The sequence below is a fragment of the Chelonoidis abingdonii genome, chromosome 12 (assembly GCF_003597395.2).
Source record: "Chelonoidis abingdonii isolate Lonesome George chromosome 12, CheloAbing_2.0, whole genome shotgun sequence".
Classification (NCBI taxonomy): Eukaryota; Metazoa; Chordata; order Testudines; family Testudinidae; genus Chelonoidis; species Chelonoidis abingdonii.
The window spans coordinates 3,662,181-3,687,536 of record NC_133780.1 but is presented as its reverse complement, the minus strand read 5'-3'; the positions used below and the strand labels follow the sequence as shown (position 1 = coordinate 3,687,536).

The following is a 25,356-nucleotide window of genomic DNA, read 5'->3' as shown; positions in this document are numbered from 1 at the left end:
TATAAAAAGGGAAATAAGGACAACCAAGGGAATTACAGACCAGTCAGCTCAACATGTGTACCCAGAAAGATAACGGAAAAAATAATTAAGCAATCAATTTGCAAACATCTAGAAGATAATAAGGTGATAAGTAACAGCATGGATTTCTCAAGCACAAATCACGTCAAACCAACTTGATAGCTTTCTTTGACAGGGTAACAAGCCTTGTGAATAGGGGGGAAGTGGTAGACGTGGTATATTTTGACTTTAGTAAAGCTTTTGATACCATCTTGCATGATCTTCTCATAAACAACTAGGGAAATACAGCCTAGATGGAGCTACTATAAGATGGGTGCATAACTGGTTGGAAAACTGTTCCTAGAGAGTAGTTATCAGTGGTTCACAGTCAGGCTGGAAGGACATAATGAGTGGGGTCCCGCAGGGATCGGATCTGTTCAGTATCTTCATCAATAATTTGGATAATGGCATACAGAGTACACTTACAAAGTCTGCGGATGATACCAAGCTGGGAAGGGTTGCAAGTGCTTTGGAGGATAGGAGTAAAATTCAAAATGATCTGGCCAAACTGGAGAAATAGTCTGAAGTCAATAGGCTGAAATTCAATAAGGACAAATGCAAAGTACTCCACTTAGGAAGGCACAATCAGTTACACACATACAAAACGGGAAATGACTGCCTAGGAAAGAGTACTGCGGAACGGGATCTGCGGGTCATAGTGGACCACAAGCTTAATATTAGTCAACAATGTAACACTGTTGTAAAAAAACCGAACATCATTCTGGGATGTATTAGCTGGAGTGTTGTAAAGAAGACACGAGACGTAATTCTTCCACTTAACAACATGCGGATTAGGCCTCAACTGGAGTATTGTGTCCAGTCTGGGCACCATATTTCAGGAAAGATGTGGACAAATTGGAAAAAGTCCAGAGAAGAACAATAAAAATGATTAAAAGTCTAGAAAACATGACCTATGCGGGAAGATTGAAAGGGGTGGGTTTTTAGTCTGGAGAGGAGAAGACTGAGAGGGGACTAACACCTTTCAGGGATGATCTAGATAATACTTAGTCCTGCCATGAGTGCAGGGGACTGAACTAGATGTCCTCTCAAGTTCCCTTCCAGTCCTACGATTCTATGAGGCCTCTAAGCCTATTGCTTCCCCTCTCCCCTAGGCTTCTGAGTTCATTAACAGAAAGGGTTATTTCTCCATGGTGCTGCAAGGCTTGGTTGAACACTGTGAAAAGGTCACCAGTACTAATGTAGGGTGGTCTGGAAAGGTCCATGATGCCAGGATATTTAGAAACTCTGGCCTGTTGACTGCAATGACAAATGGTACCCTAGGTTGGATCCCAATCCTCAACCCATTGCCATGCATCAGAGACCAGAGATATCAATGGTTGTGGCCACAAAAAGGATACTCTCCTGCACAGATCATGTGTTGGTTCAACCATATCAGTGAACTGAAGACTTGAGTTGGGATGATGAGTACCAAGGGCAGATGATGTCACAAAGGTGAATATACCATGGACAGCCATGCCTGAAGAGGTCTGAGGTATAGCCTTGCATGTTGTACCAAGTATATGCATAATGCTTATGTGGCCCAGAAATTTCCAGACTGTTGTGACTTGATGTGCCTATAGGGAACTTATCAGGGTCAAAATTGAGTGAAAACCATCCTCTGGAATTACGACCTTCCCCTGTACGGAGTCAAGAACTGCCCCGATGAACTCTACTCTTTGTACAGGCATAAGGGTGGATTTCTGATAGTTTATTAGTAGGCCTAACACCCGGAAGGCTGATAAGATAAGATGGATATCGATTCCACCTGAGTTCTGGACTGGCTTCTGATTAGCCAGTCATCGAGATATGAGAATTTGTGAACTCCATTTCTCCTGAGAAAAGATGCCACTATTGCCAAACATTTGGTGAAGACCTGTGGGGTGGCTGAAAGGCCAAACTGCAAACTGGTAATGAGCTTGGTTCACAACAAATCAGAGGAATCTTTTGTGGCCTTGGAAAATTGATATGTGGAAATACGTGTCCTTTAGATCGAGGGCAGCTACCAATCCCCTGGATCCAGCGAGTGAATGATGGAAATCAAGGAGACCATGTGGAACTTTAAGTTCTTGAGATAGCAGTTTAGTTGACATAGGTCTAGGATCGGTCTGAGACCCACCCTTGGCTGTCGGAATGAGGAAGTAATGGGAATGAAACCCCTATCCTCTTAGATCAGTGGTTCTCAATCAGGAGGGCAGGGGCTAGGGTGTCCCCACTCCGGGGTGCTCTCTTTACACTGGGTGCTTCCCTGACCCACTGATCATTACATACAGTTCAAAGCAAATAGAATTCATTAAACAGCAATCAATTTAAAAAATAAGGAAAAAATGAGAAAGGTGAAAGGAAAACACCACCCCGCTCTGTGGCATGGGGACGTCACAACCAGCGTCTCTGGGATGTAAGGGAAGTTCTGTCTGTTCCTCACAAGTCCCAGGCCCCTGCCCAGCCCCTGGCCGTGCTGCAGGGATGCTGCAGGTCAGACAGTTGCTCTGGTGGTGGCCACATGCCCTCAGGCTCCAGGTGGCAGGACCCTTCTTCCCAGCGTCACCCCTGCCTTGTTGGGGTTACGATCCCCCTCCAAGTCTGGCCTGCAGGGCCTCTTGGCTGGTGTTGGGATATTATATATATATATCAATATACATTGTTATTTATATATGTTATAAATTATTAAGGCCTGGTATAAATTATGCGTGCTTAACATAAAAGTGTGCACTGCAAGTTAGCAACCAAAGCAAGGCCTTAAGCTCAAGGACTATTAGAACTTTTGGGGCAAAAACAATTTTATGTTCCAAGTAAAATACGGAAATTTTTTGAAAACCTCTATTGCAGATCTAACACTGGGGGTGTCTCTCTGCGCTTGGCTCGCTGTCCAGGGTCCTCCTCGCTCTCCCCAATTGCTCACCACACCTGGCTCCAGACTGCTCCAGCCCTAGCTTCTCCACTTTGCCTCAGCACAGCTGCTGCTACTGCGCTGCCTCCAGCTCTCTGTGCTGCTCCTCTGGCTCTGGTGGCTGCAGCTCTGCTCCCAGCACAGGTCTGCTCCCTGGGCTGCTTCTGTGACTCTGCTCCCAGCTTTGACCTGCTTCCTGGGCGGCTTTTCTGGCCCCACTGGATGTTGCATAGCTTTGCTCCTCAGCTCAGCTTGGGCCACTGCTCTTGCCTTTGCTTGGGCCCACTCTGTCTGACCTGGGGAATCCCAGCTCACACGGAGGACAGGACCCACTCTGCCTCCTGACTCCCTGATTAGCCTGCCCGCCCTGTCAATCAGGCTGGCCTGGAGCGGTGGCCTCTCCCCATTGCCCCTGAGGACTGTCAGTCTCAGGGTCCTGATTTTCCATTGACCCTTCTCTTTTTGGTACTGGGAATTAGTCAACCAACCCCCCCAATTCACACACACACACACTGAGTTTTAGTAAGGGGCCAACAGTCCCCTTACACATGTTTAAAACTAAGTGTGTACGTAAGTCTATAAGATTGAAGCATGTGTGTCAAGTAACACTTAAGTGCTTTGTAGAATTGCGGCCTAAACTTTCGGACTGTTTTCTTTAAAAAGAAAATCCCCTGCACCAGTGTGCCTGCCAGGATCTTGAGGCATCTTTCTAGTAAGTCGCAGAAGCCCGTGCCTGAAGAGCACTATGAATACGCTGCTGTGGTATTTACAAGTATCTTACCTGGTGCTTCCCATAGAGCGGGCTGAGCTGCAGACTTTAAGCCCTCGCTCCACCATGAAAAGGTTTGGGAAGGAGAACTTAAAGCCATGCAGGTCACCCTTTCCCCTGCAAGTACTGAAAGGGTTTGGAGCCCATCTCCCATCAATAGTTGGGAGTCTCAAGCTCACTCTTCCTACAGAAGCATTTCTACTGATTCCAAATTGTTACACGCTGTCTACAAAACAATATGCAAAGTGCCGGGACTGAAAAAGCAGCAGCCTTCGTCATCAGGCCTGGTATACCATGTTAGCGAAGCTGTGTTAAATGGTAGCTAGCAAAATAACTAGCCTGTTCTCCATCATTTATGCGAGAATCATGCTTACTCAGAATTAGAAAAAATACACTTCAGTCTCATGAAGGCTTTCTATTTTTGCACCTACTGTCAGATATTTCGGTTGCTTTAGTTATAAAAAGATGTTTGTCGTTTCAAAACGGTTCTGTTTGTGGAAAAAGATAAAGACTAAGGTGTGTTCACAAGACGCATCGGAAAGAACATATTTTCTGTCATTTTGACGCCACCAGATCAATGATGTTTTCATACCACACAGGGGGAAAAAAACAACAACACATAGCCAGTCACTGGTTGGACAGGATTTGGTTACTTTGTTGCTGAAGTGTCTGTGGTCAGTACCTTTCAGTAGGGTAGTACAGCAAACTTATAAATACCATTGTAGAAAATACACCTAAAGGAACAAACAAACAAAATCCTTTTTCTGTGCTCTTTCATCTGCTTGAGAAGCGTGGGAAGGGGGGAGCACATATCGGTACAGTCTCCTAGTATGCATATCAGTCTAAGGGTGCAGAGATAGAAGACATGAGTCCTAGCTTCATTGTCCCTGGAAATACTCAGGGAAAATTTCTTTCCTGTTAGTCAATAACACGCACCAATTCCTCCAGAAAAATCTATCCCCTATTTTCAAAAGAACACAAGTAATTGTAAATTAAATTAGTTTAAAATATTTAATTTATTTCTACCAGCCTCATGCCCACTTCACCTTTATGCCTCCTGTCCACTGCTCACCCTCCACCCCCACTTCCAGGATGAAACATTTTAAAAGTCATATGTTTAATAATGGCCGTTGGGGCAGAGACCCGGGATGTACTGGGGAAAGCATGGAGTCAGAAGCAATGATCGCTAAATTTTGTTTTTAAATATTAAAAATGGTGTAAAAGTTTAAATATGGATTTTATGGGGTGGGGCTGGGGGTGGTACAGCCGCGCCAGAGGAGCTGCCAGCATGGGGCCGCCCAGTGGCCCCAAGTTCTGCTCCTTTTGCCACTGCGGTTCCGGAGAGCCCAGCGGTTCAGAAGTCTCCTGCACAGTGGGAGGAGGACAGAGTTCCCCCTAGGTAACGTGGGATGGATGTGGAGGGCACGGGGAGAGCGTGGGGGCCCCAGGATGGGGGCGGAATGGAGTCACATGGGGAGATCATGTGGGGAGGTCATGTGTCCCCTCTTAAACTGCTGCCCCCTCTTTGTGCCTCTCCCGTGAGTGCAGCATACCAGTAAGAAATGAATTCTACCTGCGTCACTGCCAAGGTTGCACAAGCCAATGGCACAGTTGGGACTCGATCCTAGGTCTCCTGATCAGTCTAGTGGCCAATCCACTAGACCCCTACCTGGTTTCTTCCAGGTGTTCTTCCAACTAGTTAGGTCATTGTGGGTGAAATTCATCTCTGCGCAAAGGGACAGCACAAGGTCCATGCACCACAACTTCAACTTGTGTGACTATGGGAACATGACCATCTTAAGGTAGGCACAAGTATAGAACCATGACTCTCTTTTTAGATACAGGGCCCAGTCCTGGGAGGTGTGGATTGCCCTCACCTCCCACTGATTTCAGAGAGAATTAAGCTTGCTCAGCGCGTCTTGCAGGGTTGAGTTCTAACATGGAAGAAGCAGTCCTTCCCTCTAATGGAGCACTCGGCCATAGAATCACAACTACCCAGTTGTCTCACAAAGAGTGCTAATACTGAACAAGAGCTGGAAGAGCTAGGAGGGAAGGTATATGTAAAGATGGTTTTCACCTATGGAAAGTTCAGGAATTGCCCATGTAATTAAACTTCATTTTTGATTAGCAATCTGAGACCTACTCACAAATTACCTATATTGCAAGGATTTTTCTGGTATGTTACCAGGGAAAGAAAGTCAAATATCTGAAAGACAACACTTCCTGATTTTGGATGTGTCTGTCATCCTGCTAAGACGTACCTATGAGGCTGCTCTGAGACACAGTCTCTCTTCTGTACGTTCACACCTTCCTCTGCTCTTGTCATGGCTGGAAATATAGTTTATGCTGATTTAAACTTTGCTGGAGCCTCTTCAAGACCACCACATCCATCCCAGCCCCTCAGTAAGTGGATTTAACTTATTGATTTTATATCTAATACCCTCTATCTTTGTGGGGGCTCCTATTTTTCAAGTGTTTTTTTCCCTTCAAATGCAGCACAGATAAATTAGAGAGAGAGAGGGAGAGAGATTCAGTGGAAATAAAGTGCAGGTCTTAGTTTTATGTACCATATGAATGGCAGGACTTGGCTAATGTGAAGTCTTTTGTCACTGTCAGAACTGGTAAGTGAATCTCTCTAATGCAATATAGGATATTTTATTTCAGTTTTGTCCATACATGTCACAGAAAACTTCATAGCCAGTGACAGTCTCTATACACACAGATTGAAGTACAGGGCAATACAGTCTTATGTTGCACACCTTTCATACACATTTGAGGGATCCAAGCAAAGCATTTAAGCTAAAACATTGACTTGCCCACTTTATTATGTAAAGAGCTGTGCATTGGATGAGTCTGGGGAAGAATGACTGAACACAGGGAATCTGAGAGGCTCAAGGAGCAGGAGGATTTCATTGTTGTATTGCAGAAGTGTAACACAGATTAGAGAGAAGAGATGGGATCTGAAAATAGCTCTGGAGTCAGAAGGTCCTGGAGGCATGTCCACAAGCTGGAGGGCATGTAGAGAAGGGTTCTCCCAGGTATTATGTACAGGCAACTAGAGAGGCAGGGGTCTGTTATCTCAGGAAATGGGGCTGAAGAGGAGGAAGAAGTGAATGAAAACCTGGCCATTGCGGATGATGAAGGAAACCAGGGACTTTTTGTTCTGGGTTCTGAAATGGACAAAAAGTCACAAACGGTTTCCAAGGACAGGGATGATGTTTCCATTTCTGAGCATGGTCATGGAGAAGCCACTGGAATGCAAGTCAGCTGCAGTGTAATGAGTGGTGAGTTAGGGGAGATCAACAGAGAGGGGCAGGGTAATAAGGGTGAGAGGAGGTTTGCGTGGCTTAACTCAGAGCTGTAAAATGTAAAGCATAGTATACATTTTTGAAAACATTGTTTGGAAATTAAAAACTTTAAATCCTTGATATTTTGTAGAACTATGATAAAGATAGAGGTAGGATAGTCAGAGAGGGAGACAGTGTGTTTTCTGTAAGTACAGCAGGGCAATTGATCTACATGATTAACTATATTAAGCTGTTGATCTGAGCCTTCATATTTTTACTGTATTGATATTTAATTTGCTAAGTAAATATCCCAAACACGTTATCAAGCTACTTACACACACACACACTATATATATATAAAAAACACTGCTGTATTACATACAATGCTATTTCACAGTGATGTTTTTGTATTAATCTGGCTTTTTCATGTTCTCTTTATTGGTATTTTAAAGTAATTATTTTGAACTTACACATGAACTGTATTTATAAAGCTATTTTCTTTTTACATGCATGTATGAATATAATTAAATTATTGTACAGGGCCTGAAAAATGATGCTTACTAAAGTATCCCTTTAAAGTTGTATTAATAGTTTATATTTTCTTGACATTTTTTATTTTAGCATAAGGCCCTTCTTATCTAGCTGTCAAGGTGTAAGCTTTTATAAAACTATATCAGTGCTCTTCACACGTTACTTTCACATAGGACTGGATAGTCTTGAAAAATATTTTAAGAGCCAGATTCTGTTCTTGAGTAACATTAGAAGTCACTGGAGTTACTTCTAGCTTACATCAGTGTAACTGATAGCTGAATTTGCCCCTCAAATTATTCAGTTGTTTCTTAGCGAAAATTATGCTATGTTGAGAATTGACTGTGTAAATAATTTGAAACTTACTATTTCCAATGTCACAAGTACTCTGGAAACATTACTGAGCAGAGAGCTTGCGACTAGGAATAGTCCCATTGGTTTTAGCCCCTAAACTTGAAATGAAAACTAACGTTCTGTGGAAACATGGTAGTAACCTCAAATAATAAGTCAAACTGAAGGAAGGTTTACGGTATAAGCCTGATCTAGAATTCCACTGCTTCTAAATTTCTAAAACACAAACAAAACTGATTATTTTAGCCTGAAATATGTGTGTTAGTCAGAAGCTAGATGAGAATGTTCTTCGGAAAGTTTGAAGTAAATTCAACAATTATTTTATTTTTTTAGTGATAAGAAAGAAGAGAGGGGGACAGTTTTTCACTTTTTGGAAATTGTTTCCACCAATTTTTTCCCCCACTCATAACTTGTGAACAACTTTCTTCTATCAAGTTAATAATATTAAGGCTGTGATCCCTGGTCACTCAAATACAGACCTAAAAGTCACAATATTACAACAAAAAAACTTCAAAAACAGACTCCATCGAGAGACTGCTGAATTGGAATTAATTTGCAAAATTGGACACCATTAAATTAGGCTGGAATAAAGACTGGGAGTGGATGGGTCATTACATAAAGTAAAACTATTTCCCCATGTTTATTCCCCCCCCCCACACACACACTCTTCCTCACACTTTCTTGTCAACTGCTGGAAATGGGCCATTTTGATCACGACTACAAAAAGTGTTTTTTCTCTCCTGCTGGTAATAGCTCACCTTAACGGATCACTCTCCTTATAGTGTGTATGGTAACACCCATTGTTCCATGTTCTCTGTGTATATATAGATCTTCCTACTGTATTTTCCACTTCATGAATCCAATGAAGTGGGTTTTAGCCCATGAAAGCTTATGCTCAAATAAATTTGTTAGTCTCTAAGATGCCACCAGTACTCCTGTTCTTTTTGCAGATAAGATATGTGGTTATATTTGTAAATCATCCGGTTGCTGTGTTTTTCTCTTAACTAAGTAAATAACTTTGTTAAAGTGCTGTCTTTGAAATCCATCTTGTAGTAGGAAGAGGGCCTGAGACATAAGCCCTTGTATCAGAGGTCTGGTATGAGGCAGGGCCTGCTCACAGAATCTGGCAAGAACAGGGCTAATATTGCAGAAATACACATTCCTAAAAAGTGCTAGGCACAGAGCACTCACGCAAACACATCCCGATATCAAGTGGTACCAGAACATCCCAATATCAAGGATGGTACAAAAACATTCCCCAAGCAGAACAGGAACACACTGACCCCTCCTAAAAGGTAAGGTCAGGATGACAGTACGTAAGAGAAATGTTTTGATTGAACCAACATGTGCAAGGTGATTGGTGATAACTAGCCACGTTGGGGCAGTAACTAGCTGTGTCAAAGGGGCAGTATTACCTTGTTTGTATCAGGGTATAAAGATGTATCTCAGAGGAAGCATCTTTGTCCAGCTGAGGTTGGAATGGAAGGTCCCGATGCTGACTGACCTGCATTCATTGCCAGGGACATACTTGTCTTAGTATCCTCGTAGAGTCTGCCAGGTGCCATTACCGTGCTTTGTTGACAATAAACCTGGTCTGGTATCTTTGTGCCTTAACGGATCTTGTGGTCATTGGACGGTTCAGTCTAGGTCTGCTGTGCTGGCTGTCTGCGTAGAGCTGGGGCAGCACACAGGGAGAACACAGAGAGAACACACACACACAGCTGAACATCTGAGGCAAGTTGTCTTCTGCGTCAGAGCACAATACCGAAGCTCCAAGAATCTGTGAGCAGAGGCATCTATTCTGGTTTTGGTATAGATAAAACCACAACAAATCTGGAGTTTCTTGGCCCAGCCATTTTGGAGGAATTGTGAGCCAAAGAAGAATTTTCTTTTTTCAAAAGCAACCTTCTAGTAACCTCTCAAAAGACTCCTCCACAGGCTCAAGGAGAACAAGTTGCCATGTTTCTTATTCCTCACACTGGATGCTGAAGGATTTTCACCAAACATTGAATCTTGCAGGTCTCCCTCAGTGCCCGCACTGGCATCGGATCGCTCTGGGAGTCGGATGGGCTGGGAATGTCATCCTGGCGGGAGCTGTGATTGTGCTGAGTGCCTGGGGTGAGTAGTTCCAGACAATCCCTTAGCCAAGGAGCTCACACTTTGAATTCACAATCCCACTGAGCCCTCATTTCTGAGTCCAGTCTATTTGTGAATGAAATACTTGACACATTGGACCCTGCAAGTCAAAACTTCACATTAACTAGATGTAGTTAAGAGCTTGGGATATAAGATGTGTGCGTGATTGGACTAAAACCGCTTCAGTCATTAAACGTGCAGGGAAAAGTGGAATGAATATACATCACCAAGTGTAACGAATGAGATTTCCTCTGTTCCTCTTAATGGATTTAATACCCTCTACCTTTTTTTCCCCTAATCCTGAAGTAGTAACCAAAGGATCCTGCCTGGACGATTTCCGATCTCAATTGAAACAAACGCTTTGTGTTTCATCACTCAGCAACTCAACAGGTAACCTCACTCTCATTGAGCTCCTTTCCCCCATTTCATACCCACCAGAAGAATTCGCTGCAACTTAAAATCAAAGTAGCCAGTCAACATGCTCTTTGTTTTCTGTATAGCAGAGATGTGCCGCACCCCCATGATCCTCTCTGTCTTTAGTTCTCTTGTTATCATTTCCACTGGGTGCTGAGCAGAAGCAGTGACATCTAATGGCCAGATAGGGTAATTCCCAGTAAGTACAGCAAAATCAGCTTGAAGTGTAATAAATATTTCTCACAATGCCTGGGATCCCAAAGTACTTGACAAATTATGCCGCAGATACAAGAATCTCTTCACCCATTACAAAAATGCAACTGACTTTGGGGTTAGGGTGGCCAACTTTCTATTTGCACAAAACTGAACACCCCTGCTCCACCCCCTTCTCTGCCCTTCTTCTGAGACTCCATCCATGCCCCCACCCCTTCTCTGAGGCTCCTCTCCCACTTACTATACTCCTCTACATTGCTCACTCTCCCCACCCTCACTCACTGAGCTGCAAGAGGGAGTGAGGGATCTGGCTGGGGGTGCAGGCTCTGGGGTGGGGTGGGGATGAGGTGTTTGGGGTGTAGGCGGGTGCTCCGGGCTGGGATCAATGGGTTCAGAGAGTGGGAGGGGGGTCAGGGCTGGGGGGGGCTCAGAGGTGCAGGCTCTGGGTGGTGCTTACCTCAAGCTGCTCTCGGAAGCAGTGGCACGTCCCCCCTCTGGCTCCTACACAGAAGCATGGCCAGGCATCTCTCTGCACTGCTCCATCCGCAGGTGCCGCCCCTGCAGGTCCTATTGGCCGCAGTTCCCAGCCAATGAGAGTTGCGGGGGCAACGCTTGGGGCAGGGGCAGTGTGCAGAGCCCCTGGCTGTCTCCACTTATAGAAGCCGGAGGTGGGGGGACATGCCGGCTTCTTCTTGGAAGCCGTGTGGTGTGGAGGCTAGCAGGGAGCCTGCCAGCCCTGCTTTGCGGCACCGCCAACCGGACAGTCAATGGCCCCTGTCAGCAGTGCTGACCAGAGATGCCAGGATCCCTTTTTGACTGAGTGTTCTGGTCATAAACCGGGACCTCGCCACCCTATTTGGGGTGAAACTTAGTATTTGTTTAGCAGCGCACAGCAACCGTGCACAATAGCTAAGAAGTGAAGGACATTCCCATATTGTAACTTCCCTGGACAACTACAATTGTTGCATATTAGGAAAGTATTTCAGGTGTTTTTAAATGTTTTAATAAAACATAGCAGCTGGAAGTGGAGGAAAAGCCAGAATCACACGTTCAGGGAGTTCCTGGGTACCGTTAGAGAAATGGCACAGGAACTGGAGTGTCCTGAGTACCATTAGAGAAATTCAGGGAGATTTTAGGAGGGGCAAAATTTGTTACACAAGCTGTTTAGAACTCCTGTATTCAAAGGAGGCCATAGGATTTTTCTGATCACAAGCAGACTTCAGTTTTATTTCTCACATGAAGGAAAGCATTGCCAGTAGCACAGCACCAGCTAGTGGTAGGTTTGGGCATTAGGTTTAGTTCTAACTTACAAGGTGCTGCTTTTCCTGCTGCGGCTACGTCTACACTACCATGTTAAGTCGACCTCCACGACGCAACTCCAGCTACGTGAATAACGTAGCTCAAGTCAATGTACCTTAGGTCGAGTTTCTGCAAGGTCTATACCATGGGGGATCAATGGGAGAAACTCTCCCGTCGACTTACCTTAGGGCTGGTCTACACTACGGGGAAAAATCAATCTTAGATACGCAACTTTAGCTGAAGTCGAATATCTAAGATTGGATTACTCACCCATCCTCACCACGCGGGATCGATGTCCGCGGCTCCCCCTGTCGATTCCGGAACTCTGTTGGGGTTGGTGGAGTTCCGGAATCGATATAAGCGCGCTCGGGGATCGATATATCGCGTCTAGATGAGACATGATATATTGATCCCCGAGCAATCGATTGTAACCCGCCGATACGGCGGGTAGTGTAGACATAGCCTTACTCTTCTCGTCAGGGGTAGAGTACAGGAGTCGACTGGAGAGCGATCTGCTGTTGATTTGGCAGGTCTTCACTAGACCCGCTAAATCGACCACCAGTGGATCGATCTCAGAGGTGCATCCCAGCTGCAGTGTAGATGTAGCCTTCGTTAGCTATGTCATTTAATACCTAGCACTCGTGGTCTTCCTTGGAGGTGTCCCCATCCACATACTCACTTATGATCCTGTTATACTTGTAAGATCTGATTAAATCCAAATCCCAGTACTAGGTTTTAACGTATCAATCTACTCTCTTCTGTTTGGAGCAATAGCAGCCAAGGGTCCAGAAATAAGTTAGAAAAATAGCAACTGAGTTAATAAGAGCCAAACTGCACAATCTGGAAATGTCTTACCTGCCAAAGAATGCTACCCCTAAACTCACCAGCAGGAAGTGAGAAGAGAACATAGGCCTCAGAACATTCCTGTATACAGTTCTCAGTGAGGAATTAGGCTTTCTTCTGTTAATGAAATAAATTACTGAGTTAAAATAGCACAGTATACAGGCACAAGTGTGTTATTTGTATTAACATTTAACACAAAATACCTTCCTTCAAAAGACCTTAAGGCATCTGACAATGGATTGAGCTTCACAACCCCCTGTAAATTCGGGGAGTTCTCTCTCTCTCTCTCTCTGACATTTGGGCAAGCTGCAGCACAGAGTGAGTAATTCACAAAAGGTCTTGCCATGGGCCAGCGTTAGAGATGGGATAACATCCGGGGTTCTAGACTCCGAGGACACTGCTCTAACATCAAACAACTTTTTCTTTTTTCTGAGTTTTGAAGGCATTGAATGCAGCCATCCAGACTGTGCATGAGTAAACATATATATCTGCACACTGCCCTCAGTTCTATGGGTGTTCCTGATACCCTTACGTGCCATTATTCTCTAGGAGAACCTCTGGACTCCCTCCTTCTACCGTTAAATACTCTGGAAGAAATGCAACAAGCTGGCAACTATTTTTCTGGGCAGCTTCAGTTTAATAATGTGCATATATAACCCCCTCACTCAGTGTGTGTTACACGTCCCCTCTTTGACTGGCCCACAGGGAATGTGAGTCTGTTACAGCTCCCACCTAGAGAACCAGCATCTCTAGCTCAAGCTGTCGAGGTTTGTGCTATTATTAGAGAGGGAGGATGATCCAGTAGTTAGGGCACAAGCCTAGGATTTGGGAGATCAGGTTCATTTCCTTGCAGTGCCATACACATCCCGTATGACTTTGGGGCAATCGCTTAACCTCTCTGTGCCTCAGTTCCGCATCTGTAAAACAGGGATAACGGCACTGCCCTGCCTCCCCGGGGTATCATGTGGCTAAATCCATTAAAGAGCAGAAGTGCTCTGAGATCAGCTGTGTTCTGTATGAGCTGTTTTCTCTTGTGCTTTCTGTAATTAAGTAAAAGAGCAATTAATTGTGTTAGACTCTGAGCAAAGTGTCTGTGGATTAAATGCTTCACAACACTACAATGAACTTCCAGAGAGAGTTCAACTGTAACTGAAGTGGGAGCCAGATAGGTCTGTGCCATGAGATCATGTCTGTCATAAACAGATAGCTAAGGGTTAATGTTTCTTTTACCTGTAAAGGGTTAACAAAGGGAACCAAACACCTGACCAGAGGACCAATCAGGAAACAAGATTTTTCAAATCTCAAGGGAGGGAAGTTTTGGGTGTGTGTTCTTTGTCTCGTCTCTGTTGCTCTCTAGTCTCTGAGGGGATCACTCTATCTCCAGGCTTTCTAATCTTCTATCTCCAAGTTGTGAGTACAAAGGTAGAAAGACAATAGGCTTATATTGTTTTGTGTTTTTTTGTATTTACATGTGTGTAGTTTGCTGGAATGTTTTAAATTGTATTTCTTTTTGGGTAAGGCTGTTTATTCATTTTTTTCTTTTAAGCCAATAACCCTGTATATTGTCACCTTGATACAGAGACCATTTTTATGTCTTTTTCTTTCTTTTTATATAAAGCTTTCTTTTTAAAACCTGTTGGATTTTTTCCTAGTTGGGGCTCAAGGGGATTGAGTCTGCAGCTCACCAGGGAATTGGTGGGAGGAAGAAGACAGGGGGGAAGAGAAAATCTCTTTGTGTTAGAGTTACAAAGCTTGCATTTGCAGGGACTCTGAGTGAGGGTGAGAGAAACCTGATCTCTCTGGTTTGCGTTTCAAGGAATTGAAACAGGGTGATCTTCCAGGGTCATCCAGGGAGGGGAAGCCTGGGAGAAAGTAACGAGGAGACAAGGGGAGGGGGTTATTTCCCTTTGTGGTGAGACTCAGGGCATCTGAGTCTTAGGGTCCCCCAGGGAAGGTTTTGGGGAGACCAGAGTGAGCCAGACACTGGAATTCTTGGCTGGTGGCAGCGCTATCAGATCTAAGCTGGTAATTAAGCTTGGAGGCTTTATGCTAGGCACCCACATTTTGGATGCTAAGGTTCAGAATTGGGACTTGCGCTTATGACAATGTCTTGGGACCCCAAGACTGGGGTAGTGGCTGGACTTGGTTCAGGTCCCAGAGGTTTAAATACCTGGGGATCTAGGGACCCAGAGGCTTGGATTCCCCTCACAGCAGTCTGGTGAGTAGCTAGCAAGGAGGACAGTGACACCTGGCCTGGGTTATTCCCTGCTGGTCCAGTCCTCCAGGTGCTGTTCATGTACTGCAGTGACGAACCTACTAAAAACACCTGATAACACAGCTCACTCCTGCAGTTCTAGTCCTCACTCCTGACCCATCCAAGCTGTGCCAAGGACCCTTAATCCTGCCCTAAAGTGTGTCCTGCTAAGAGCTAAGCCTTTCCTCAACTAACACAATTCAAAGAGAGAGACACCCTGGTTGGGATACTGAGTCTGAAAGCTCCACGCATGATTTTACTTAAAACCTTCAAAGTCATTCCTGCCACCATCTTTCCCTTTCCCCCTCTAGAAGGCTCCGAGTGCAAACTCTGCCCCAGGGATTGGTTGTTGCATAGAAGGAAGTGCTATTGGGTTTCTAAAGAAGTTAAATACTGGAAGAAGAGCTTTGAAGACTGTACAATGAAGACATCTCAAATGCTTGTGATCCAGGACCAGGATGAAATGGTAAAGAAAATATGATGCTGAACCTTCAGCTGGAAAAATGGGTCTATAGTAGAATACAAGGACTTGTGTCAGCAATAAGTACGGAAAGAAAATGTTGGAAGGAGGCTCAGCTGTGTGAAATTTGGATTAATTAAAGCTAAAACAAAACGTTCTTTGTATCTGGGAGCAGAAAGGGGGAAAATGATAAACAATGCAGCTCCTACTGTGGCTCCACATCTTAATTATTTCTGCCTAAAAAATTCTTATACTTTTTTAAGTAGAAAAGAACTTGTTCATGTTCATAATTCAATAGCAAATGGATTTTTCTTGTAACTACAGTGTGAACCTCTCAGTCCTACATTGAGATTCCATCTTCCCCAGGGGCAGAAGCTGCATTTGGTGTCTGGCTCAGGTTCTCAGAGCAGGACTGCAGATTTCCCCTGGAGGCATTGTGGGCAGAGCCCCTGAGCAAGAAGCAGGGTGTAGCTGTGGAGGTGCACACCAAGAATTCTAGCCTGTGTTAGTGATTTTACCTTGTCCCCTTTGCTTTACACTTCACAGGATTTCATACGGAATGTTACAAAAGGTGTAAATCATATCTGGATTGGACTTAATGTTACATCGCCTGAGAGGAACTGGATGTGGGTGGATGGCTCTCTAGTCAATCAGACACTGTGAGTGCTTTTTGGCCTTTAACGTGTTTATTTTGCAACTCTGGCAGAAAATCTTAGTCTGTTACTTTCCAACCTGAGTGCTTAAAATTAGTCACCTCAATCCATATTCTGATTTAAAATGTACAGCAGGTGATATGGCATCCCCTAGTAGCCTACTAGGAATTGAAAGCCATGATGTATGTCAGTGGGAAATTACAGGTTTCAGAGTAGCAGCTGTGTTAGTCTGTATCCGCAAAAAGAACAGGAGTACTTGTGGCACCTTAGAGACTAACACATTTATTTCAGCATGAGCTTTCGTGAGCTACAGCTCACTTCTTCGGATGCACAGAATGGAATATTATACAACAGAGGAACCATTAAAAGGTTGGAAGTTACGTCGATACCAGGACAGGGAAGAGTTCTAATCAATTGAGATGAAGCTTATCATCCGCCGGAGCAAAAAACTTTTGAATTGATAATTAAGATAGAAGGTGTGAGGAGAACTTAACATAGGGAAATAGATGCAATTAGTGTAATGACCCAACCATTCCCAGTCTCTGTTTAGGCCTGAGTTAATTGTATCTAATTTGCATATTAATTCGAGTTCAGCAGTCTCTCTTTGGAGTCTGTTTTTGAAGTTTTTTTGTTGCCCATCTACCAACGTGATATATGCCATCATGTGCCAGCAATGCCCCTCTGCCACGTACATTGGCCAAACCGGACAGTCTCTATGCAAAAGAATAAATGGACACAAATCTGACATCAGGAATCATAACATTCAAAAATCAGTGGGAGAACACTTCCACCTCTCTAACCACTCAGTGACAGACCTGAAGGTGGCAATTTTGTAACATGTAACTTGGCTTTTCTATAGCACACACATCAGAGAATCTAAGCACTAACCTGGTAACCTGGCATTCAGTATGCAGTACTTGCTCCTTGTTGCAGGGATGCGCTGAGCAGGATACACCAGATTAATATGTTGTGGGGGGGAGACTACCCCATGGGACAATTCAAATGTTGGAAGCTCCTGGCCTTCTGCTTCTGATAATCAGGGCAGGTAAACTACATATGCTGGGGCTAAACCAGCTGGAAAAACTGGAAGGACTGCTGGAAAAAAACAGCTGGGGAACCTGAATTGGGACTTTGAGGGTGGAGGGTTTGCGATGTCTTGGTATCAATCATCTCCCAGCTCAGAGGAGACCAAATGAAACTTTTACTCCACCACTGAGAGAGGGAAAGCACCTGTGAGTGTTTGTTTGTTTTTTTAAAACCGAAGCCAGATCCACTGCTTGGGGTGTCCTTGTGACATGAATTTAGGGCAATTATCCCATCTTTTCTGGCTAACTGTTGTTATGACAACTCCACAAAGCACCAGACCACCCTGTCACATTCCTCCGAACAGTTTCCTCTTCTCCGTGTGCATACCCACTGCACACAAATGAGGATGGATAACTGCAATAGAACTTGTTGAATAAATTTAAAAATCCGATAATATATTGTCTTCATTCCACAGGTTCCCAGTAACTGGCCTTGCTGAACAGAACAGTTGTGGGGTGATGAAGGGGGAACAGATTCGTTCCGAAATCTGTGGTGGTGAATTCAAATGGGTTTGCCAGAAAGAAGCCTTCCAGATATAAACAGCATCTTTAAGTATGTGTATTGATGGAACTGAAGTCTAAAGCATCCGCAGTGATAATTTGTAATGTGATTATTTTAAATGAATCTGTGTTTAATCATTTTAATTCTCAGGGTCTGTTATTTTAGAAACAGGATCTATTCTTCTATTTCTTGGTTTTAAGAGAAGCTGCTATGAATCCCTGAAAAGCCAGCAATTTTCTGCTTATCTTGATCTTAATCATATTTTCTGTTGCGAACAACTGTTTCGAAGCCTATAGCAGAGGCGGGTTGCGACACCCAAGTGCTGTTTTAGTTTAATTGACAAACATAAGTGTCTGAGAACTCTTGCACATGGGCCAAATTTTTAGAACTAGCTTCTAAATCTGTTTGCCCAAAATCTCCGATTTAGTTCCTCAGGTCTGGCAGTTGTGTGTCCAGCTGACCAGTTTGGTGAACAAATGCCATTTATTTACCCAAATCTGAAATTCTGTGCTACCAAAAAGAAACTGGATGGGCAAGTTTAGAGGCAATATTCTATGAAAATTTGGCTCCAAGTCTTTGAGGTACAATGGAATCCATACAGGGTGAGATTTTCAAAGGCAGGCAGGGCAGTTAGGCACCCAATTCTGATTAAAAATTGGTGTCCTTCGAAAATCTCTAAGACCACATCGTTCCTCTGGATATTATAGGCAAAGTTTGCAACTTAGTCTTTAAGATGCTCTGGAAGAGGTGGGAATCCCTCCCTCTCCATCTTTTCCCCCACCTTTTTCTTTAATTTGCTTCTCCACAATGAAGGCCCTAAAGGTGGGTGTGTTTAATTTGTTTAAAACTATTTATTTAGGAAGCTTTATGAATTTACAAATCCTTGCCACGTAACTATCAGGAACAAGGCAATCATTGCATCATTAGCTTTTGTGTACAGAGACTTTATAGAGGAATATAGTCATCAGAGCTTTCTATTTAACAGGGTGATACGATACACCATTACATCTATGTCATTTCTAGTGATTTTATTAAATTGAATGAAAGCTCTGTAGAGACATATTTAACAAACCTGTCGTGTCTGTCAAATGTTAGTATTCAAAAAAAAAAACTGGGCAGATGTGCTGGCTTTTTTGTGGGTGAATGTACTTTCTTCTGAGTACTGAATAAAAGGTAACCAATTATTTATCTGTTCTTGGTCTATTTTGCTAGGTAATGTTAATGGTGTGTTAATTTTTCCATAACCACAACCTCCCCATATTTTTTGATCCATTTCTCAATGGTTGGGCTATTTTTTTCCCAGTGAGAGGCTACCACTAGCCACTAGCAGATGAGAGATTAATTCATTTCCTTTGGTGTGCCCATTTCCACTAGGAAGCCCAGGGAGAGTTACCAAAGGATCATTTGGTACTAAATATCCAACAATTTGGGATATTTGGTTACCGGTTGCATCCCAAGTCTCTCTTGTGACTGGACACGTCCATCATGTATGCATAAAATCTACTTCTTCACCCCAGTTTCTGTAACATTTATTCCCATTCAGTCTCTCTCTGGTTTTTAATCTGACTGGCAGGGGCGGCTCTAGATATTTTGCCGCCCCAAGCATGGAGGGTCCGCTGATCCTGCGGCTTCGGTGGACCCTCCGGACCCGCGGCTTCGGCGGACCCTCCTCAGGCATGCCTGTGGGAGGTCCGCCAAAGCCGCAGGTCTGAAGGGTCCGCTGAAGCTGCGGGACCGAAAGGTCTGCCGAAGCCGCGGGAGCAGCAGACCCTCCGCAGGCAAGCCGCGGAAGGCAACCTGCCTGCCACCCTCGTGGCGATGGCAGAGTGCCTGTCATGGTATAATTCCAAAATCTGAACCTTAGCGTCCAAAATATGGGTACCAGCATGAATCCTCTAAGCTTAATTACCAGCTTAGATCCTGTAGTGCTGCCACCAATCAGGACTTAGAGTAGAGTGCCTGATAAACTCTGGTCTCCCCAAAACCTTCCCTGGGGACCCCCCAAGATCCAGATTCCTTGAGTCTTACAACACAGGAGAACAAACCATTCCCTTCCCCCTCCTTTCTTCCTCCCAGATTCTTCCCGCCCTGGGTACACTGGGAGAGATAGATAGATTCAAGCTCCGTGAATCTAAACAAAGAGATTCCCCTCACCCACAGGCAATACAGATTCAAGCTCCGTGAATCTAACACAAAGAGGAAATTTATCTTTCCCTTCTCCCCCACCAATTCCCTGGTGAGTACAGACTCAATTACCTTGAGCCTCAGTTAGGGAAAAAATCAAACAGGTCTTAAAAAGCAAAACTTTTAATAAAAAGTAAGGAAAAAAAGTAAAAGTTATCTCTGTAATCTAGATGGTAAATATACAGGGTTTTGTTAGCTTATAGATAATTGAAAGCTTTCTCCAGCAGAAATACAATTTAAGATACTTTCAGCCAAATACACATTAAAACTCCACCAGCCAGATACACAGTTGCAAATACAGAAAAACAATTAAAAAGACTAAACTGTCTTTCTACCTTTGCACTTACAAAATTGGAACAGAAGATTAGAAAGCCTGGAGATAGAGAGATCACTCTCAGAGCCAAGAGAGCAACAGAAGGAGACAAAGAACACACACCCAAAACTTCCCTCCCTTGAGATTGAAAGTATCTTGTTTCCTGATTGGTCCTCTGGTCAGGTGTTGGTCAGGTGTTGTTAACCCTTTCCAGGTGAAACAGACATTAACCTTTAGCTATCTGTTTATGACAGTGCCCCTCGCGACTTGCCGCCCCGAGTACGCACTTGAAGCGCCGGTGCCGGGAGCCACCCCTGCTGACTGGTGGGAGGTACCATTGAAACAGCAGCTTAAGCAGAATTTTCTTTTTATTGTGCCACAGACTGAGGTTGCTGCGCCTCTTTTCCAGCTCAAACTCCATTCCTCTGGGGTAATTCTTCTGTCCACACCCTTTTCCCAGCAGGTCCTACATGGACATTTTTTGGTTAGGAAACCAGACTGCAGAGCTTGCTATAAATTAGTTATAATGTTGCTTGTTTCCTAACTGACCAGATACAATCACTTCTATTCAAGTTGGCTTTCAGTATAAAACAGGTTTTCTAAAAAGTTAAGAAACATAGTAGCTGACTTGAAAGCACTGGTAGCAGGGGAGAGTGGACTAGTTAAAGTTAGTTTTGATCTCTAAGTAAGTTAGAAAAGTTTCTTTACTGAGCAGTGGGCCAACCCTGACTGTTCCATGGTTCTTCCAATCTTTTTCAAGCTCTCTGGTTCGTGATTTGGTTTAAGACCTGGATTATTCGCAATGGATGTCATTGGTGAGGGAAATGAACTGTACTTTAGTTCTTCTGTCCCAAACCCATAGAGAAGCCTTTGCTAAAGAATGCATATAAATTTCTGGTGGGTGTGATTTTTTAGTAACCCATGGTAGCCTACTAATGCTTACACTGCTGTAATTTTCTTGTTCAACAAAGACCCTGAGTTTAGCTGGGCTAGAGTACCCTCAATCCACTACTGCTTTGAGCTGGCTGGCTGGATAGAATATTTGGAAAAGCTAGTGCACCCCAGTTAATGGGTCGGTAAAAGTATTTTCTCCCACTCTTGGTCTTTTCTTATTCCATATAAATTCTAACAACATCCTCTTCTGCCGCCAAAGCCGTTGCTGCTCATGGGGGGGTGGATGTTTTTTGAGAGCTCTCCTGCCGACAAACAGCAGCTACGCTGCGCGGAGTTTAGCAGCACGGCTGTAGGGCACAGCCATTTCGCTAAAAGCCTTGTAGTGTAGCAAGAGCCAAAGTTTCACTGTATTCCAGGTGTTCTCAAACTTCATTGCACCACAAGGCCCCTTCTGACAACAAAGTTATTACGTGACCTTGGGGGTGGGGGCAGAGCCTGAGCCGCACTGCCCCAGGTTGGGGGAGAAGGGGCCACAGTCCAAACCCCACCACCCCGAGTGGAGGGAGATGGAGATGCAGCCCGACCCCCACCGTCTGGGTGGGGGTGGAGCTCAGGCTTCAGCTTGAGTCCTGGGTCCCAGTAAGGCTAATGCTGGCCCTAGCAACCCCATTAAAATGGGGTTGTGATCCATTTTGGGGTCCTGACTCATGGTCTGAGAACCACTGCTCTAGTCTAACACAGGCTTTCTCTGCATCTAGTGACTACCAGAGAAATGGATCTTCTTTTGCTCTGGCATTATGGATGATTCCAAGTACTCACCGAATATTGTCTATCCTTAATGGATCCAGTTTTAGCTGGATTTATATAAGATGCCAGCATAGGCTGTACTCAGCTAGCTCTAATTTTTGCTAAAGACTTTGTCGTGATTCAGTAGAAATACAGAGTGATAGGAACTGCACAGAGTAAGGTCTTTTCCACCGTTAGAGAGAACAACCAGAATAGCTTCTGTCAGAATGGCACTGAAAGTACATCTCAGGGGACCCACTAATACAGTGTTTTTCAAATGCAGCCACGACCGCCTCCTGGACAGAGATGGGGAGGGGAGCAAAGCAGTGCCCTCTTCCTGTGGCATGCCATCACTGCAGCACCCAGCTGTTGCTCCTGGATGTGCTGCTGCCTTGGCGTTTACTGGCACTGACAGCACAGGATCAGTGCCCTGTACCATGCAGCCGCCTGGGGCTCCAAGCAGAACCTCTGCAGACTCATGCCAGGGGTAGAGTGACCATACAGCCCAATCTGGTGGAGGCAGTCTCTTTTTTATGCCTTGTCCCACCCGCCCCAACTTTGCATACATACAGTTTGTATACATATGGTCACATACGTACAAAGACTTAAGTTTGAATCACTTTCGACATTACCAACAGAAGTGTACAAACATTGCCTCTGCTCTGCAGGCAATTCTTCAGTACAAAGGACAGAATGCACTGGACAGGACAATCTCAAGCATCAAGTTTTTCAAACCTGTGGAGAGAAACTGCAGGGGTACTTAAATGCAGACAGATAGACGGTATATAGATTTTTTTGCATTGTCAGTATCCTCGATCCCAAGCAAGTTCATGTACTCTCACAACTGCAGTGACTACGAACAGAGAATTCCGCGGCTGAGTTCTGTGTCGGAGAGTGAATGGGCAGTTTACTTGAACATTGTAAATGATCTTTCCTAATTCTCATGACATTTCTCTCTCCAGCTTCTGGAAAAGCAGACAAGCGTTTGCCAAAATTTAGCCAGATTGCTTGGGTTATTTTGGTGATCCAGTGCAATTCAGTTGATGCTGAACGCAGTTTCTCCAAACCTGGACAATTGCCAACCCCACCTTACTGTATGTCATTGGAAAGTATGAAGATGTGTGCCTGGGGTGACCAGATATCCCGATTTTATAGAGACAGTCCCGATTTTGGGGTCTTTTTCTTTTATAGGCTCCTATTACCCCCTGATGAGTTTGCCTTGATGCAAGGCCTACTGAAGAAAAAAAATATACGAGCTGAAACAGTCAGGCGCTTGCCTGGTTGCTGACTGTATGACCTTGTTAGGTAAGAGAATGCTTGCAGAAGCTGGGTTTGAAGCAATTTGTACCTTTTTGTACTAACTATGAGATAATGAAGAAATAACAGTTGTTCTTTGTTTTGTATGCTGGGAAAGTATAACTGGGAAGGTACAGTGATGACAGGATATAAGTGATGATGCGACAGAGCAGCTAGTAAAACAGAGTTTGAATCTGCAGAAGAGGGGCTGGTTCTGTGTGGAGAATGGGCTTGTTCTTTGTAGATGTGTGCATGCATCAATAAAGAACTTGTATTTGGACCTTGCTGGGTTGTTTGTCTTTTGCGGTCAGACAACGAGCCTAAAAAGTCTGGAATAACCCTGACACCCCCTATCCCCATCCTGATTTTTCACATTTGCAGTCTGGTCACCCTGTGTGTGCTCAAATGAGTTTTAATGTGTCCTAAGTGTATGCCAATGAATATTATATGCTAAGATGGTGATAAACTGTTTTGTTGCAAATATCTGTGTAATTTAAACATATCACCACCTACTGCCCAATTTATAAATATGAAGGCGGCATCACTGCAGTAAATACGGCCACTCCTGATGTAGCCATTTGGTACACGCAAAGGTTCAGGAAGGAGTTGAAGGGCACAATGGGCACTGAACAAACCACACTGTCTAAACAGAAGGCGTGTGACACTCTGTGCCTCGGGGGAACCCCTGGCACCCCCATGTTCATCCTTATAAAATGATTGTGTGGTATCCAATGCAAAGTTTGTCATATCAGGTGTCTTTGGAAGGCTCATGATGGACTGAGCATTGTTGTTATAATGATGTTATAGGTTGTAAATTCATGTATATAGATATAAGGCTCAAAATGTGTCCTCACGGCTTAAAATAAGCCCAGGCACAACTCTCCAGGAACAGAGAGGCAGTTCACACCTCATCAGGGCATGGATGGGAAAAACCCAGCCCCATCACAGGAACAAAGGACACTGGCCTAGGCAGCAACAAAGGATCTGTTTGGACTCTTGAGTGAGTCACCCCCCTTCTCTGGTCAGTATGGGACTGCAATGAGGCAATGCTCACCTTACCCTAAAGGGGTGGGGGGGCAAAGCCAAGAGGGAAGAAAGAACATGATAAAAGGGAGAGATATTTGCCATGCTCTTCCTCTCTCTTCTACCTCCATCTACAGACATCACCACCAAGCAACTGAAGCACTGATCAAAGGGGAGAGCCTGGCTGAAGGGCAACCAGCCAGCCTGTGGTGAGAAGCATCTAAGTTTGTAAGGGCACTGAAGGTGTTAGAGCAGCTTAGAATGCATTTTGCTTTTATTTCATCTCACCAAATCTGACTTCTTGGGCTTTGACTTCCAATCACTTAAAATCTAACTTTGTAGTTAATAAATCTGTTTGTTTATTCAATCTGAAGCAGTGCGTTTGGTTTGAAGCATGTCAGAGACTCCCCTTGGGATAACAAGCCTGGTACATATCAATTTCTTTGCTAAATTGATGAACTCATAAGGTTGCAGCATCCAGCAGTGTAACTGGACACTGAAAGATGGAGGTTCCTAGGGTTGTGTCTGGGACTGGAGATATTGGCTAGTATCATTCGGCTGCACAATCCAAGCAGCGGCTGGCCAAGTGCTCACTCACGTAGCTAGGAGCAGCTTACATGCCAGAGGCTGTGTGAGAACAGCCCAGGAGTGGGGGTTCTCACAGCAGAGCAGGGTAAGGCTGGCTCCCACAGTCAAGGACTGGAGTGACCTAGCAGATCACCAGTCCAGACAACACTAGGGGAATGACACAGCATGGTTAATAAAGATACTTGTAAACTCATTTGGCTGTTTCTCTCCACCTGTTGATGGTGGAGTGATTACAGTACATGGAGGGGTTTGCTGTTTGTCACTTGCATGGCACTGTGAGAGAGCCCAGGCTGGAGAGTTTAAAGGGACTCAGCAGTCCCACAGTTCAGGTTGTAACCATGTGGGGATGTTATACCCATATGTTTTGTATTAATTAGGGCTGTCAAGTGATTAAAAATATTAATCATGATTAATTGCACAATTAATCGCACTGTTAAATGGTATTCTATTGTTTATTTAAAAATTTTGGATGTTTCCTACATATTCAAATATATTGATTTCAATTATAACAATACAAAAGTGTGCAGTGCTCAC

General features: G+C 44.2%; 2 protein-coding genes and 1 pseudogene across 2 annotated transcripts in view; 2 read left to right on the top strand and 1 right to left on the bottom strand.

The window, feature by feature from the left end:
* LOC116829199 (C-type lectin domain family 2 member D-like) overlaps positions 1-25,356 on the top strand; it is a 287,968-nt gene that overhangs the window by 185,724 nt on the left and 76,888 nt on the right. The gene's annotated exons all lie outside the window — the stretch shown is intronic.
* Positions 1-25,356, bottom strand: part of LOC116829195 (C-type lectin domain family 2 member B-like) — a 98,395-nt pseudogene that overhangs the window by 60,603 nt on the left and 12,436 nt on the right.
* On the top strand, positions 9,862-17,776 carry LOC116829208 (killer cell lectin-like receptor subfamily B member 1B allele C). Its single transcript, XM_032787919.1, has 5 exons — positions 9,862-9,997; positions 10,322-10,405; positions 15,350-15,504; positions 16,045-16,157; positions 17,653-17,776. The coding sequence occupies exons 1-5, from the start codon at positions 9,862-9,864 to the stop codon at positions 17,774-17,776; spliced, it is 612 nt and encodes a 203-aa protein (XP_032643810.1).

Coding starts and splice junctions, on each gene's coding strand:
- LOC116829208 (XM_032787919.1), top strand. CDS start 9,862: ATGCTGAAGGATTTTCACCAAACATTGAATCTTGCAGGTCTCCCTCAG. Junction 10,406..15,349: donor ATCACTCAGCAACTCAACAG/GTAACCTCACTC, acceptor TTCCCCCTCTAG/AAGGCTCCGAGTGCAAACTC. Junction 15,505..16,044: donor TCCAGGACCAGGATGAAATG/GTAAAGAAAATA, acceptor TACACTTCACAG/GATTTCATACGGAATGTTAC.